The sequence below is a fragment of the Plutella xylostella genome, chromosome 9 (genome assembly GCF_932276165.1).
Source record: "Plutella xylostella chromosome 9, ilPluXylo3.1, whole genome shotgun sequence".
Taxonomy (NCBI): domain Eukaryota; kingdom Metazoa; phylum Arthropoda; class Insecta; order Lepidoptera; family Plutellidae; genus Plutella; species Plutella xylostella.
The window spans coordinates 6,428,466-6,445,595 of record NC_063989.1 but is presented as its reverse complement, the minus strand read 5'-3'; the positions used below and the strand labels follow the sequence as shown (position 1 = coordinate 6,445,595).

At 39.8% G+C, this 17,130-nt stretch overlaps 2 protein-coding genes across 2 annotated transcripts; one reads left to right on the top strand and one right to left on the bottom strand.

Moving 5' to 3' along the window:
• Positions 1–881: 881 nt before the first annotated feature.
• LOC125488968 lies at positions 882–7,089 on the bottom strand. Its single transcript, XM_048623094.1, has 5 exons — positions 6,790–7,089; positions 6,211–6,559; positions 5,418–5,595; positions 4,975–5,172; positions 882–2,101 (listed from the first exon to the last, which is right to left on the bottom strand). The coding sequence occupies exons 1-5, from the start codon at positions 6,923–6,925 to the stop codon at positions 1,082–1,084; spliced, it is 1,881 nt and encodes a 626-aa protein (XP_048479051.1). The 5' UTR covers positions 6,926–7,089; the 3' UTR covers positions 882–1,081.
• Positions 7,090–14,270: 7,181 nt separating this feature from the next.
• Positions 14,271–15,752, top strand: LOC125489021. The gene is made up of 2 exons (XM_048623277.1): positions 14,271–14,930; positions 15,406–15,752. Exons 1-2 carry the CDS (start codon positions 14,768–14,770, stop codon positions 15,597–15,599), a joined length of 357 nt encoding a protein of 118 aa, XP_048479234.1. The 5' UTR covers positions 14,271–14,767; the 3' UTR covers positions 15,600–15,752.
• The last annotated feature ends 1,378 nt before the right edge of the window (positions 15,753–17,130 follow it).

Genomic DNA, 17,130 nt, shown 5'->3' with positions numbered 1-17,130 from the left:
CAAGATTCTGAAGTGCTACGTGTGGCCCATCGTCCTTTATGGGTGCGAGTCATGGACCATAAAGGAAAACTTCAAGAAAAAACTTGAAGCTTTCGAGATGTGGTGTTACCGACGCATGCTTCGAATCAGTTGGACCGATAAAGTCACCAATGTCGAAGTTCTGAAACGAATGCATAAGCAAGTGGAACTCGTGCGTACCATTAAGCAGCGCAAAGTAGCCTACTTAGGACACGTTTTGCGTAATAAACGATACCAGCTGCTACATACCATAATAATGGGCAAAGTGGAAGGAAAGAGAAGGCCTGGAAGGAGAAAATTGACGTGGCTGTGCAACATCAAAGAGTGGACCGGTGTAAAAACCGTGGAAGAATTATTTAAAACAGCCAGGAATAGAGAGCGCTGCAAAGAGCTGACTGCCAACCTTCAATGATGGAGAGGCACTATAAGAAGAAGATTTGAAGATATAAATAACTGTGTAGTACTTTGACCTGTTGGGCAACAATCGCACGTTTTAAATTCACTCGATTCTAATTCGATAACTACTTTTTTCCCATCACTACTACTCCCTACCCCCTGACCGCCCAGCTTGCTGTCCTCATTCTTTTAAAGTAAGTATAGTTATAACCTGAAATCGCGTGTCTGATTCAAAACTTTGAATGGGTTTTGGGTGGGAGGGTATTTATATCTTCAAATGAAACCACTCATATAATATTGATCGAACTTCACTTAGGTAAGTTCGTTTAATCATATATTATATTTCGTGGTTTCATTATCGATATAAATAACTGTGTAGATGTTCAGAGCCAAAGTTTTGATTCAGGTCATTTGTTAATAACTGCTAGTTTATTGCTAATGAAACACGAGATTCTAATAATTCATAATCACAATGTATTTATTTTTATAAATCACATAATTATCATCGGAGGTAGGCACATAGGTACATAAATCAAATATTTACAATACACCCTGAGGTAGGTAATAGTAAGTTCTTAATTACTAAAATTTTAGTTTTAGTTACTAGGTACATAATATATTTATATTATATTATATTAGTACAAATTGAAACAGATATCAATCGTGATTAACTGGAACTATTATTGGGAATACAAACAGCTTTGGCAAAGTTGCTTTGTTGAAGCAGTGGTCGTTTATAATATTTTGCAAAGGTGGACGAGGACGCAGTCCAGCCAGCTGTTTTCCTGATGAGATCGAGAGAGAGGCCAGCGGAGTGCGCGGCGGACGTGGCGGCGTGGCGCGCGCTGTGCGCACTGAACACCGCCGCGTCCACCCCGCTCTCCTGCAACACTTGCTTGATCCACCTGCTTATTGACTGTGCTGTGGCGTTCCTATGAGGGCGCTTCACAGTTATTAAGAGGTGGTCTGAACTTGTTGATCTCAGTTCCTTTGTGAAGGATATGTAATCAACAAGTGTCGTCGCTGGACAGATATCGAGATTATCATTAAAATATGGAAGGTACAGCACTGGTTGGTCGCGTCCTGGTCCTGATGTTTTAATTAAATCAACAATATTAATTTTAACACCGCTATCACTGATTATAATGTTACTCAACTTAATCAACGAAAATGTTTGTACCCTGTGAGCCGTACAAAGAGCTAATAAGCTTACTAATTTCTTAGTTAACTTCTCTAACGAAAGTTCTGTATGTGGAGTCCACTTGGATATGTGACTCAAGACAATTTGCGGATCCCAAGTGTTCGCATATTTTGGTAAGGAAGGTCTAGACCTAAATACACCTTTAATCAGTCTTTTTATAGATTTATCTTGGGAAATATCATTTCCTAGTAACAGAGACAATGCTGACCGAAAAGAGTTGATAGTGCCATAGGATGCACCGTTGTTATATTGATCAGTGAGAAATTTAATTATAATTGATGTCGAAGAATCAAATTTTTCATGATTATTTGTGTAACAGTATTGCCACCATTGATTAAAACAAACGCTATATTGTTTTAATGTGCTTTTTGACAAAGAAGCTATCATTAGGTCGATGGCCTCCGGTGGGCATCCGCGGCGAGAGAACGCGAGCCGGAGAGCAGCGCCGCCCCCAGGGTAAGTGTCTGGTGCAGTGGGTGGCGCCGTCTGAAACGGGATGATAGCAGACTTGGGTTTGGATGCAAAATTACTATTTCAGACACTAAAATGTCCATTAATTTGGGATACCACGGTTGTCCTGGCCACATAGGAAATACGAGAATTCCCGTAGCTTCGTCGTGAATAATTTTCTGGATACAGTTCAAAATTAAGCAGAAAGGGGGGAACGCATAAAATAGCTTAGGCTGCCATGAGATTGTAAATGCATCTACGACTACCGCATCGGGATCTTGATACCACGACACATAATCGCGACATTTGGCGTTAGTGCGAAAAGCGAACAAGTCTAACTCGGGTCTGCCGAGCTGTTGTACGATATACTCGAATGCGGAATTTGATAACTCCCATTCTACATCGGAATTTATCTTTCTCGATTCTTCGTCGGCTTCGACATTTTCCTTTGTGTTAATGTAGGAGGCGTGTAACCAAATATTTCGCTTTTCGCACCACTGCCATATGTCACGTGCAAGTGCATTCAAATGTGGGAATTGAATGCCACCCATTCGATTAATGTAGCTAATTGCCGTAGTGTTATCTACCTACTCGAAGCAAGATAGAACAGCCGAATCTGTTTTTAGCAAAGCATTTTAAAGCAAAGAAAACTGATAGTAATTCAAGGTAATTTATGTGGTAGCCTAATTCTTCATCTTTCCAGCCCCCATTCACACGTGTGTCATTAGAATATGCCCACCAGCCTGTGCGTGAGGCATCGGTGTATATAGTTAAATCAAAGCTAGGTTGTTTGATAGGGTTATTTACTATGAGCACATTATTGTTCCACCAATAAAGATCCTGCAAAATTGTAGGCGGGAGATCTACTTTCTGATCATACGACTTATACTTTTGCAGCAATAAATATTTTTCTCTTTCTAATATTTTGGTATACAACCAGCCGTATCGCATAGCTGGGCACGCTGACACAAGAGTACCAATTAGTTTGGAGAATTCGCGTATTGTAACAGTGGGCAGGCTTAGAAATTTTTGCACGAGTTGCAGAATTTTTTGTCGTTTATCTATAGTCCAGTCAAGGAATAAGGTGTAGAGTGCGTGATCAGGTAACTCAGCGATTCCTTCAGAAACTTGTTCAGGGGGCTTAGGTTGTTAACATACCAAAAGTCCTGACTCCTAGGTGATGAGCGGGGGGGAGGAGGGGGGGATAAAGATACGAATTTTTGGTTTTTTGCTTATATCTCAAAAACGGTGCATCGGAGACAAATATTACAAACTACTAAAATGGAGGTCTTAAAATTATCTAAAACTTTTATATCATATGTTTTTTTCTAATTACTAACCGTTTTCGAGCTATTACCCTCGGAAAAAAATTAAATTTACAATAAAAAGTATTCATGTCAAAAAATTCATAAACATTGCATCATATTGTCTTAACCATTTCATAAACGAAAAAAATGAAGAGGAAAGAAGTTGTAGATTTTTTAATTCCCTTTTAGAATATATTACATATGCTGGTCAATGTCCAACCCGCCTAAAGTTAGAGCTATTTTAAACTTGCATTTTGGTAAAGTCACTGACATAGCTCACCGAATTAGTAAGGTTAAGTGTGAGTAAAATAGCTGTACCTTTAGGTGGGTTGGACATTAACCAGCATATGTATATATATTCTAAAAGGGAATTTAAAAATCTACAACTTCTTTTTTATTCATTTTTTTCATTTATCAATAGGTTTAGACAATATGATGCAATGTTTATGAATGTTTTGACATGAATACATTTTTCTTGTAAATTTCAACTTTTTCCGAGGGTAATAGCTCGAAAACGGTTAGGAATTAGAAAAAAACACATGATATAAAAGTTTTGGATAATTTTAAGAACTTTATTTCATTAGTTGAAAATATTTCTCTCCGATGCACCGTTTTCGAGATATAAGCTAAAAACCAAAAATTCGTACCTTTATCCCCCCCTCCTCCCCCCCGCTCATCACCTAGGAGTCAGGACTTTTGGTATGTTAACAACCTAAGCCCCCTGAACAAGTTTCTGAAGGAATCGCTTAGTTACCTGCTCACGCACTCTACACCTAATTTTGAGTCATTTATTGACTGGACTACTATAGGTAAAGACAATGTCATGTCTGTGGTGTTATATATGAAGCCCAGAAACTTACAGCTTTGTTGAGGTTGCAGGGAGCTTTTGTCATAATTTATTACAAAGCCAAGGCATTCTAATAATAATATGGTTTCTCGAACATTAGCAATGCACTCATTATAATTGCGACCTAGACACAGAAAATCGTCTAAATAATGGGCAGATTTATATCCTTTTGATCGTAGATGGGTAACTACTTCCTTTGTTATCTTAGTGAAGCACCTAGGTGCTATGGCCAGCCCGTAGGGCATAGCGTTGAACTCATAGGTATACGGTTCGGCGGAGCCGGGTGGTATGTACTCAAAACGCAAGTATTTTCGATCTTCGACAGATATAGGAACAAGTAGGTATGATTCCTTGAGATCGATATTCGCCATGTACCAGTTTGGTTGAAGCAATTTGCAAGCAGTTCTAAAATCTTCCATTTTAAAATGATTTTTAGGTATAAACTTGTTTAAAGATTTTAAATTAAGAATAAATCTTTTGCTGCCGCTAGCCTTAAGTGCTAAGAAAGTTTTAGAAATATACTGATCAGGTATTGGTTCAACGTGAGATATAGCACCTAATTCTAAAAGATTATCAATAGCCAATGACATTTCCATTTGTTCTGTAAGAGACTGATGGTTATTAGGCTTCATTGTTTGATAAGGTTGTGTGACGAATGGAATAGTAACACCTGTTTTAACCCAATTTAACACAGTATTGTTGTTGGTGATATTAAGCCAGCAATTATGATAAAAGGCAATACGACCAGAATGTACCTGCATCAGGGACGAGTTGGGACACGCGACCTGCCCTGCGGCGGCGGCGGCCTGCTGGTCGCGGGCGCCGGCGCCGGGCGGCGCGCACTGGGTGGCGGCCTCCGCTGTCCCCCGCGCCCCCCCCGGCTCGGTGGGTATGGGTACCGAGGAGGGCCCGTCCAATTTCCCTGGAACTGGGAAGGTCTGGGTCCTGAGTGGCTGGAAGTGGTGGCTTTCGGAGGTTGTGGTGTCTTCCTTATTTGCATTCCTTGTTTTTCTATAGTATTTGATGCTTTAATCTTCTCAGACAAATTATTACCAAACAAAGTTTCGTCCCGTACACTGTCTTGAATGACGTTCAGGAATGGCTTAGTAAGCCCAGATGCGAGCATTTTGATTCGGCCTTGTGTCTCCATAAAATGCAAATCGCATAGCAACCGACAGCCATCACTTAATACTCTAACGGCCTCCACTTTATTATTAGTCGTCATCAGCGTCGTCAGTGCTCTGCTGATGGCCGTGATGCCCGCGCCAAGTTGTTGCTGGGCAGACTCCACTTTTTTATCACGTGACTTGACCATCTCGTTGGCTGTCGCGGAGACTTCAATGTTAAGTTTCGGCGCTTGCAGCAGTGTGCAGTTGCTTGGAACCAAGTACTGTTTTAAAATTTTGTCCTTCGCTTCTTTGGACATACCTTTTTAGGGTTCCGTAGCCAAAATGGCAAAAACGGAACCCTTATAGTTTCGTCAGGTCCGTCTGTCCGTCTGTCCGTCTGTCCGTCTGTCACAGCCGATTTACTCGGAAACTATAAGTACTACAGTGATGAAATTTGATGGGAATATGTGTTGTATGAACCGCTACAAAAATATGACACTAAATAGTAAAAAAAAGAATTGGGGGTGGGGCCCCCCATACATGTAACTGAGGGATGAAATTTTTTTTTTCGATGTACATACCCGTGTGGGGTATCAATGGAAAGGTCTTTTAAAATGATATAAAGTTTTCTAAAAAACATTTTTCTTAAAGTGAACGGTTTTTGAGATATCAGCTCTCAAAGTCGTAAAAAGTATGTCCCCCCCCCTCTATTTTTATAACTACGGGGTATAAAATTCTAAAAAAAATAGAGGTGATGCATGCTAATTAACTCTTTCAACGATTTTTGGTTTGATCAAAGTATCTCTTATAGTTTTTGAGATAGGTTGATTTAACTGTAATTTTGCTGCTACGGAACCCTTTGTGCGCGAGCCCGACTCGCACTTGGCCGGTTTTTTAAGTAAGGGCTGCCATAATTGGCATAAAGTTTGGTGTATTTCCTCGCCAAACGTAGGTCCCACGTCCGTAGCTTCCCCGAGAGCTTGTAAAATATCGGGGTCTACGTCCGTCGTTGAAGTGGTCGGTTCGGCACCCGTGGGCTGGTCGGCGACCGCTGGGTCTGTGGCCGGTGGAGGCTCCGTGGCCGACGCTGTTGGCTCGATGATCAAGTCCACTGCGTCTTCTGAGGGCGGCTCCGCGGAGCCAGCCCTTAAATCATCTCGGAGATCTGGAGGAGGGTCCATGGTCTCGATGATAGCCTCCTGGTCTCGGTCGAGTACCAGGTTCTCGCTCCCTGAAGGAGAAGAAAGGGTAAATCAGATTTGATTTGAAAACGCCGTGTTCATAAAATGAATCTATGGCGGGTAGTTTTGAAATTTTATTTGCCGTGTTCAATTTTGAATCTATGGCAATATAAAACCGGCATGAACGTTTGTAACTAAACAGATCATTGTCGGCTAGGTTTCAGTAATTGGTATCACAAGCACTTCGGAACACTTAATAATATTGTATATGGGTACTTACTGTAGTCATTTTCTGGGAAATCATCCGAAGATGAACTCAACCGCAAACGTCGTCGTTTCCGTCGATCTTTATCCATGTACTTTTTAATTTTATTGTTGTAATAGTCAATCCTTTCTTCGTAGGTTCTTTTAGACATTTTTAACTTGTTGACTGTTGCCCGCACGGAAAAAGAATGAGGACAGCAAGCTGGGCGGTCAGGGGGTAGGGAGTAGTAGTGATGGGAAAAAAGTAGTTATCGAATTAGAATCGAGTGAATTTAAAACGTGCGATTGTTGCCCAACAGGTCAAAGTACTACACAGTTATTTGATGATGATGATGATGTCCTCCACGACGTGTCCGTCGACGGCGACACCTTGTCAGTTCCTGGCATGTGCTCGTACGTGGCTTGCGAAGCCGAACTTGGTCTTAAACGTGCGGCTACAGATGTTGCACTGTAACTGTCCGCTCGTGTTGTAGGTGTAGTTGTAGGACACCTTGGGACGAGTTTTCCGAGCGTGGCGTTTAGCTTCGAGTTCCTTGAGTCGGGCATCTTCGAACCTGGCCGTTCCTGTTTTAACTGCCTTTCTCCACTCCGATCGCATCAAGGCATCACTCTCCCATGTATCACAGTTATTTATATCGATAATGAAACCACGAAATATAATTAAGAAAATCAACCACAGCAAAAATAAATGGTCTCATTGCGAAAGTAACAATTTTTTCTAGTGAGTATTTCATTGTTGTAAGACGACCGAATGGCGTAGTGGTTAGTGACCCTGACTACTGAGCCGATGGTCCCGGGTTCGATTCCCGGCTGGGGCAGATATTTGTTTAAACACAGATATTTGTTCTCGGGTCTTGGATGTGCCCGTAAAATGGCAATAGGCCCGCCCCCTATTACATTGGGACTAACATAACACTCTGGCGAAAAGTGGGTGCAGCAATGCACCTCTGCCTACCCCGCAAGGGATGAAGATAAAGATAAAGATAAAATACACTTTATTGCACACAAACAGAAACAGTTTCACAAACATAGAAAAGAAAAATGGTACAATCGGCAGCCTTATTACTAAAAGTAATCTCTTCCAGACAACCACATTGAAAGGAAATATAAAGTATAAAGAAAGGGGTAACGTGTGACAAGACAAGAGAAAATACAACATAATTACTATGAACAATGTGTAAATACCTACATACAATAATACTTAAATATAATTATTATGAACACATATAAATACTTGAGTAGGTACATTAGTACAAGGCGGGAGTGCGTGTTTTTTTTATTATTTTATTATTTCATTGTTTCTTATGTTTTATTTCGAAATCTAGTTTGTAAATAATTTCAAATAAACTAAGATTGCTTTATGCCAAGTAGGTATGAAAAAATGCATTTTGAGCAGCATTGCTATGATGTGAAATAAATCCGTTTCCACCAGTGCTATGCTACGTGGACCAATGAATATGATTGGTGGATATCAAACGCATCCATACGATGCTATCATCGTAGCATATCACATCTCTGGAGAGCACCCTAAAAGTTGGTACGCGATATCGCGACAAGAGCCAAACACAGCTTTATGTTAATTTAATTTCATCTTTTCTCTTGCCTTTTCTTAATTATATCTTTGAAGATGGCTCCATAATATGATAATTTAGTTTATCTTGTTTTCTCTAATAAGAACCCTATTAGACGCTACGAGAATATAAAATTAACTTAAAATATTTATTATTTTAAATACTTAAAAGATTAATTATCCAACAGAGTGATGTCCATGTTCATTATATTTATTTCAAACAACCTTTTATAGATGTTAATAGGTCCCTACTTAATCAACGTGTTTCTAAACAACGTTATTTTGTTTAAAATGTTATACATAATTCATGTAATATTTATCAACTTTTTGCATTCACCATGTGAACAGGCATTTAGAATTCCATACACAAAAGTAGTCATAAAGAAGCACCCATTATCGGATTCCGAGATACGACTCCGGGAAAAACCAACGCTGCAGGGGCGCGGGCGGGGGCGGGGGCGGGCGGGCGGCTTCCACTGCAGGCACAGGCCTGAATTATGTAAAAGTTTTAATTGTCCCAGTCGCCTAGCGCGTTCATTAAAATTTGCGATGACTCCTACCAAGACGTTTTTGTTTGAGAAAAACTTATGCAGGTAATTCCGACGAGTAACTTCATACGACTCCAGCTGCGGAGCCTTTATTTACGGCACAAAATATGCAGCATCTTTGACATACGAAGTTTGTAAATCAGATTCCGGTTTTGTCAATTTTACGGTAGCGACTGCGTTTGACTCAAAGACGTTCGGAATATTATTTGTAAGCAGTTTTCATTCAATTTCCGTTCGTCTAACGACTTTTCGTTTGCTTTGGATTTTAGATTTATCTAATAATTATGTTTACTGCTTATATTTTCCATTCAAGCTCACGAAAAAAGCTCATGAAAGAACATAAATAAATCTCGATTCATATAAGTTGCCACGTCATTGCACATCGATCAACATCATGATGTCTGGTCTGGTGACTGTGCGCGACGACGGCAACGGCGAGTCAACAAAAAGTAAAATAAGTCGTACCTCTTCAGCCGAAATTCTCCTTTGTCCTTTTACGTCACTCACTCGCAGAGCGATACATAAAAGTCCAAACTATTTTGGTGAGTCAACCATTCTGTTACGAGCTATATTTATTATCGGCTCTAGCATCGATGCTAGGGGTAGCGGGCGATTACAATGATTACCTGTCAAAACTTTACCCTCCATGCTGTCGGGGGAGAATTATTTCGTTCCTGTTCGAAGGTTGTTTTAGGACCTACATTGAAGGCGACGGGCTTAAGTTAATTGGTTGTAATTATAAATGTGCGTTTGGAGCCATTGCACGCAAAGTAACCATCGATTTCTGTTTTTTCCTCTTGAAAAATGTTTACTGGGACGGTATTTATTTTTGTAACTGATGCAATCGTATGGCATTATCAACGACAGTGTTGAAGTTACTTACTATTATTTTACAATAGGTACAAGGCAGCAACAAACTTTCATTATAAAGACGTAAGGTAATGTGAAATTATCAAAATTTGAACAAAACCAAGCCAAAATGTGTGTTTTATTATTGTCTAGACCACGTTGCAATTTCATACGCGAGTGTTCATAAGTTTAAACATAAGTTACGAAAGCTCCCCGATAACGAACGAAGTGGGTGTTAGTTCAAACTGTTGGTACAGTGAGGGACCCTACACCTGCGAAGTTTAGCTTTCAAGCAGGTCTTATTCCGTCTATGTAGTAGGTGGTCTAATCAAAATACCATTGCTTATTTATTATAAGTAAATCTGCACCTGCACGCCCTTTCTTAAATATTTTTACCCCTGACCGAAATATAGGGGTGTTATAAGTTTAACGTGTCTGTATATCTGTCAGTGGTAGCGTAGCTCCTAAACGGCTGAACCGATTTTCGTTTTGTTTTTTAGAGTGATAGGTAATGTTACCCGGAGTTTTGTTAGCCATTCATGTTTCATCTTCAGCCGTTCGAAAGTTATCAGCTCTTTTCTAGTAGATGAGGGGATCTGATCATCTTCCTGATGACCGATCGCTTCCAAATTTCATACCATCTTACTTCAATCATATTGAAACTATTTGGTAAGGTAATCGTGACCTGTTCAGCCGTTTGAACGTCATAAGCACTGATGAGGGATTCTAACTATTTTCCATTCGTATATCGTTTTGAAATTTGCTACTCCAATCATATTGAAAGTATTATGCTTATGCATGACCTAAACACTTGAACAGTTAAGTCATTTTAAGGGAACAGACATCACTGATCACTGTTAAACATAATTGTAGAGAAATCAACTAGCTGTAGGTCTAGTACAGATTTTGAGATTTTTGAAAACTAAAAGTTTAAGTTTTCTTCTGTTATCTGCATACATTATCAGTCAATAGTCGCATGATAGTTTCCGCTAGAGGCGCCACTTTGTATGCGAGAAAACGTAAACTTTTATAGTTTCCGAAAATCTAACAAACCTGTACTAGACCTACAGTAGGTAACGTTTTAATTTGAAGGATGTGTCTCCGACGGTACGTCTCAGTTGATTGGCGCAATTCCCTTCAATTAGCGTAGCATTTTGTCGTCACAATTTAAACGCTGGAAAATCATTAGTAACTTCAGCTTGAGTGTTCCGTAACGTCACAGGTTGGGTTTCATGTTTTGGCGAGTTGTGCCAGCGAGTATGTGCATAGTATTTACCTGCAAATTGCATTATTATCCTATTGCTAGTCAGTAACTCATTCCTCCACCGAAAGGTTACCTGGAATAGATCAGTTTTAGTGACAAGTTCTCCTACTGTAGTGTGTTAATTCAACTGTATAAAAATGATAAATTTGTGTTTCTATTGATCAATAATATACCTTATATTGTATTGCGTGATCCTTTTTATGCATTTGCATTACTCATTTTTATAGCATATATATGTTATTTATAGTAATTATATTAAACTACATAGCTTTAACAAGTATGTAGGTTCAATGAATGTAAAGTAAAATATAATAATGGCCGGTGACAATGACGTTACAAAACCTGTTAAATTTGTAACGAAACAGATGAAGTGGACTCGAAGCTTTTTCAAAAATAAATCCGCTTACAGAAAGCAGGCTCCATTATCGTGATTTATTTAATTATTCGAAAACAAATGAATTTTAAGGGCCGCTTTTTTGTCGCCATTGAAAGAGTATTTAGCGATAAAAGGGGATCCTGAACCATGTGATTTCTGTTACAAACAATAGCATAATATCTCTTTTTTGGTGTAGGAATTAAGGTAATACCTATAGGACCTGTAGTTTATTTTATATCTATCGGCGGCTGTTAATTCTACAATATTGAAATACATTTAACAGTTCATCAAAAAATTACCAACTTAAAACGTAACATTTTTGTGGAGATTCTTCTAAAACTTAATTCTGCATGAAACGTTGGGTGCGTGAAACGAATTTTGAAAGTTGGGTGTTAATAACGCTTACCATCCTATAAAACAGTCTTAGCAGGCAAAAGGGAATTTAGCGTTCATTTTGCTACGTTGCTTGTAATGATGATATAATTCATTTTAATGAAGTTTAAACACTTTGTGTATTATTACATAGAAGATTTATAACATCGTTAAAGATTGATATACCTGCCTATGCGTAAAAAATATAATGCGTGTAGACTTCACTATACAATTTTCGATTTGGTAAAAAATAATACTTTTCTTAATGAAAATCTGAGTTTCATTAAAAAAAGTTTACATCTACGCTCATTTCGTCCAGACAAATTAACAATAGTAGCTTTTAAAACGTGTTCTGTCAAAAAACACGCAACGTTGACCACAGCTGGTGGACAATTGGACAATAAAAAGGGGTCAAAGTCCGAAAAATACGCTGATTGTGCAAATAATAGGCAGCAGATTAGTTCTGAGGCCCTATTTGCATCCACGAAACAACTTCATTGCTACTAGTAATACATTTGACCTATTGTTATGTTGTAACTAAAAAACTTAAGTGGTGAAAAAACATTGGAAAAAAAGTACTTAATTAAAAAAATATCTTTGGGTACTAAATAACATTTAGGTATATATGATTAAGTCCTGTTTAATAAGTGAGTAAGTACCTACTTATAAACTTAAAAACACTTATACTCAAAGCAAAACATTTATGCCATGAATATTAGAATAAAAATAAACACTTATAGCTTTCCTTGCTAAATATACGTGATTTCATGAACTAAACTTACTTATAAACTGGTTACTTGGGTATGGGTTTAATTTGGACAACAGAATACGCAGCTGCACCACACTTACTCACAGGCGTCTGTGGAACTTTGTTGTTCATCTCTGTGTTTATTTACGTACTCTGTGAAGATAGTGGGCAGAGAGAATGGCGCAGGGTGACGCGCTTTATTTGATCAAGCTGACGAAAATAAAATAGAAATACCTAAGACTTACCTACTACTTTATTAAGGAATTAGATGGTGTGTGCAAGCAAAGTCCCAAGCTTGGACAAACCTCGCTCAGAAAACTCAGGATTTTAATTAAACTATCTTGAAGAAAAAACTTCTAAGTTTATTTATTTAACACAGCATCTTTTTCCAACGTAATATTATCTGCACCATACTGCGTAAATTGATCCAAGGAATCAACTATCCAAGAACTTGATCGAAACAATAATCTCCCAATCATATCGCGTATCTCCTCCTCTACCTGGGAGCCTGGTAATCTTCAGGCGAAATATAATAATTATAGAAGCATTATGGCTTAATTTCACGCCCCATTCCGACGGCCATTCAGATATTTGATGTTTATACCGATCTGGATATTAAGAGCAGAGGGTCAACAAATTAGTTCCAGGGTACCATAGTATTTGGGGTAAGTTAAAGTGGATGCGGCAGCAATTTCTGTTGTGCAGGATTTGTAGGAAAAGAACTGTTATTTTTCTATTGTCATGTAACTTTAATAACAATCACATTTAAGTCCTATGGCAGTCATATGACTTACATTTAAAAAAAAACAAGAAATTAATTCGACATACAGTGCGACAAACTTATCTGTTCCGTTGAGAGCGAACTAAATTGATCCATATCTCATTATTTACTAATGAATTATATATTGATATAGATTAGATGGGTTTATTGAAACCACAAGAGCGAATTACCACTACTAGCAAACTTAAAATCTTATAGAATGACGAAATATTACACATTTACGTGAGCTGTCACCGGAACAGATAAGTTTGTGGCACTATACGATGCAAACATATACCTTCATAACTACAGACAATTCTTTTCTGTAATCACACATCTTTCATCTGTAATTAATTATTAATGCCTGGACAGTGCTACACCATTTCTCCACCAATTGCATATCTACGGAAATGTGCGGTGACACTATCCGATATTACGTTTTAGGCATTGAATGTATGATTTTTATCACACAGGAAACTTTATCCTGACATTGTGAAACAAAATGTAGATCAAACTATGCTGTTTGTGCTGAGGAGCATGATTGTGTACTTATTTGTACGTTGCTAACCAACTACATAATTATGTGTGCGCTAGAGTGCATACTATCTGTTTCGTTGCTAAATTCATCAGCTAGGATTATCCACTGTTTCCTCGCGCTGTCTGAGTTTATCGCAGTCTTTATAGACGCCTCTATACACTGTTATTGTTCAAGATAGTACTCAAGACAGCAAGGATTAATTTATACGGACTCTACGAGATAATATTAATTTTCGCTCCTCCATTATTTCTCGCTATTGTTTATTTCTTGAGAGTAATAAAGGAGAATGGATTCGGGGGGAGGTTGATTGCTTGTGTAAAATTAATTATTGGGATGATTGCGATGGGGGCAAGTTGTCGGGATGGATTATTGAAGAAAATAAGTATTGTGCTGCAAATAGATGATAAATAGGAGTTAGAATTGATAAAAAAAAAATATATATGTCGCAGCGTTGGCAGACAAACGCCGCATCGATGTTGATTTGAGCGTGAAAACGCGTCGTAATCGAATCAGAAACGTCAAGGGATTTTCCTTGGGTAAGGTCGATACAGCCCTGGCAACATTTTAAAAAGTAAGAGGTCACGTGACGTTTAAAAAGTGAAGGGGCCATGCCGCCATTCTGGATTCTGAGCTTGGACGAGTTGGACGTGACACGGGAAACAGTGTGCTGTATCGAACTTGCCGCGTTTCTAAAAGTAATCCGTCTGCATCATCGCGATCTTGCATTGTTACATTAAGTGTTGATTGTAAACTGAATAATCAAGATACGAACTACACGAAGAGCCTATTATTTCCGCCCGCACGATGAATCCACCGCCAGACGAGATGCCCGGCGGACCCCCCTCCCCGTTATCAGATGTGGGATCAGAAGACGCCACCCCACGTGCTTCACACCACCACACGAACGACGAAAAATGGTAGCAGCTTCTAGAAGAACAGAATCGAAATTTCCTGACGCTTGTTCGAGCTATGAAGACACCGTGGTCGTCGACCGAGCTGAGGTTACCCGATTTCAATCCCAGTAAATCCGATGTCGACGCACGTTCTTGGATGTCGACTGCGGACCTGTGCGTTAACGACGAGAATCTGCAAGGCGCACGGCTTATGGTTGCCTTGAGTCGTGCTCTGAAAGGTACGAGTGCCCAAAACTATAGCTTCATTCCTAATTAATTTGAGTGACAGTAAACTGAAAGAAAATGAGTGCCTTGCTACTTATGCTGCCTCGCTGATGACTGCAATCATGTCACGCTGGAAGAATATGAATACCGAACAGCTTGCTTTGGCTACAGTGTTGGCACATGTTTCCCGATTTGACCGACGTGTCCAACGACTGGCTTTCACTACGGAAGTGACCACGCGCAACCAGCTTCAGTAAGAGCTCAAGGCTGTTTCGTTTCTAAAACGGAAAGTAGCTAATAGCGACGACTACCCCGATAGTAAGAAAATGCGCAGCTACAGTGTCCCCGTTCCCAGAAAGTGCAACCGTGGGAAATTAGGGCACGAGTCCACGTTCTGCTTACAAAGAAGACGTGGTTGGAGGAGACCAGAAGAGCGTTCCCCTTCCCAACCAAGCGACAATTTCAAGAGGATACCGCCTCCATCTACAGCGAAGACTGCGGTCACTGGCTTCCTCTGCCAGGGCCAGGGACACTACGCATCCAGCATCCGCATGCCCAAAGCGTCGCAGACAGGACCAGGATGCTGCCAGTGGAGGAGCGAGTGGATCCGGTGCAGCCAAGGAGAAGAGGGTCAATCTATGCGTAGTGAGCGCGCCTGCTGGGATGTTGCATTAATCTGGTGAGCTGTTTTCGTTTAAACTATGACTGTAGTTTCAAAGTTTAGAGGCTAGATGTTTCATTACGTGGATGAGGTTAGTGTGACCGGTACTGTGGAATTATTTTCGAGGTTCGAGTCCTGGAACTGTTAATGTGTCGGGTTGCCAGACCTGTTGACTTTAAAAAAAAGGTTATGACATTGAGGTTGATCAAATCCTGAGGTCCTGTTAAGCTAAGGTCATTAGGGTTTTGGACATGCGTCCATGACCTCATTAGGTAAATGCCCGAAAGTTGAGTCCCTATTTTTGATTATGCTATGTAATGATCAAGCAATCGATTGAATTGTGTGTTTCTGTGGTGAGTCTTGCTCAATTGTTTAATGCCACTGGATGGAAGTGTTAGTGAGTGCCGGATGGAGGCACTGGAATGACACCGGATGGAGGTGTGCATTCGTGATGAGTACTTGGGTAACCGGATGGAGGCCGGACAAGTGACCATTGGTAATCAGATCCTGATCCGTGTTTTTGTTTTATCAAAAACACGGTTAACTTTCGAGTAGGTATTGATTTGTTTTGTCTGATACCACTAGATGGAAGTCGTAGTAGACTGACGCCGGATAGCGGTTGTCTTGAGTCACTATCAGACGCCAGAGAGAGGTTGTCTTGGATGAGAGTATGATTAATTGTAAGCTGTGTGTATACATTCTTCGATAATTTTTAACGTTATTGCTGTTCCATCAATGGGTTTAAGCTGTTTTGAAATTTTCCTTTTTGAAACGTGTAACTAATTGAACTTTGATATCCAATTTTGAGATTTAATGACTTTTTGTCTGATACCGTTCAAGTTAAAGCTTCATAGTTCATCAGTGTGATGAATGCAGAGTTCATGAGCCCACTGCTTTCTTCCCTGACTAGGTCAGGACTGGCCGAGTAAAATTCAGTTACTGCGGTTGTTTTTCTTTCTTTCCAGATAACTCACACGAGGACGTGTGAGATGTCATGATGGCCGTGTCGCAGCGTTGGCAGACAAACGCCGCATCGATGTTGATTTGAGCGTGAAAACGCGTCGTAATCGAATCAGAAACGTCAAGGGATTTTCCTTGGGTAAGGTCGATACAGCCCTGGCAACATTTTAAAAAGTAAGAGGTCACGTGACGTTTAAAAAGTGAAGGGGCCATGCCGCCATTCTGGATTCTGAGCTTGGACGAGTTGGACGTGACACGGGAAACAGTGTGCTGTATCGAACTTGCCGCGTTTCTAAAAGTAATCCGTCTGCATCATCGCGATCTTGCATTGTTACATTAAGTGTTGATTGTAAACTGAATAATCAAGATACGAACTACACGAAGAGCCTATTATTTCCGCCCGCACGATGAATCCACCGCCAGACGAGATGCCCGGCGGACCCCCCTCCCCGTCATATATATATATATAATTTACTAAAATACATAGGTACATAAGAAATAAAATTTACCAATTTCAACGAACTAGAAATGCCCTTTGTTTATAGGTATTGATCCATTCACCTCGGTTAACAACCTTTGTTCTGCTATGGAAA

Coding starts and splice junctions, on each gene's coding strand:
- LOC125488968 (XM_048623094.1), bottom strand. CDS start 6,925: ATGTCTAAAAGAACCTACGAAGAAAGGATTGACTATTACAACAATAAA. Junction 6,560..6,789: donor TTTCCCAGAAAATGACTACA/GTAAGTACCCAT, acceptor CTTCTCCTTCAG/GGAGCGAGAACCTGGTACTC. Junction 5,596..6,210: donor TTACTTAAAAAACCGGCCAA/GTGCGAGTCGGG, acceptor CTTGGTTCCAAG/CAACTGCACACTGCTGCAAG.
- LOC125489021 (XM_048623277.1), top strand. CDS start 14,768: ATGAAGACACCGTGGTCGTCGACCGAGCTGAGGTTACCCGATTTCAAT. Junction 14,931..15,405: donor CTTGAGTCGTGCTCTGAAAG/GTACGAGTGCCC, acceptor CTCCATCTACAG/CGAAGACTGCGGTCACTGGC.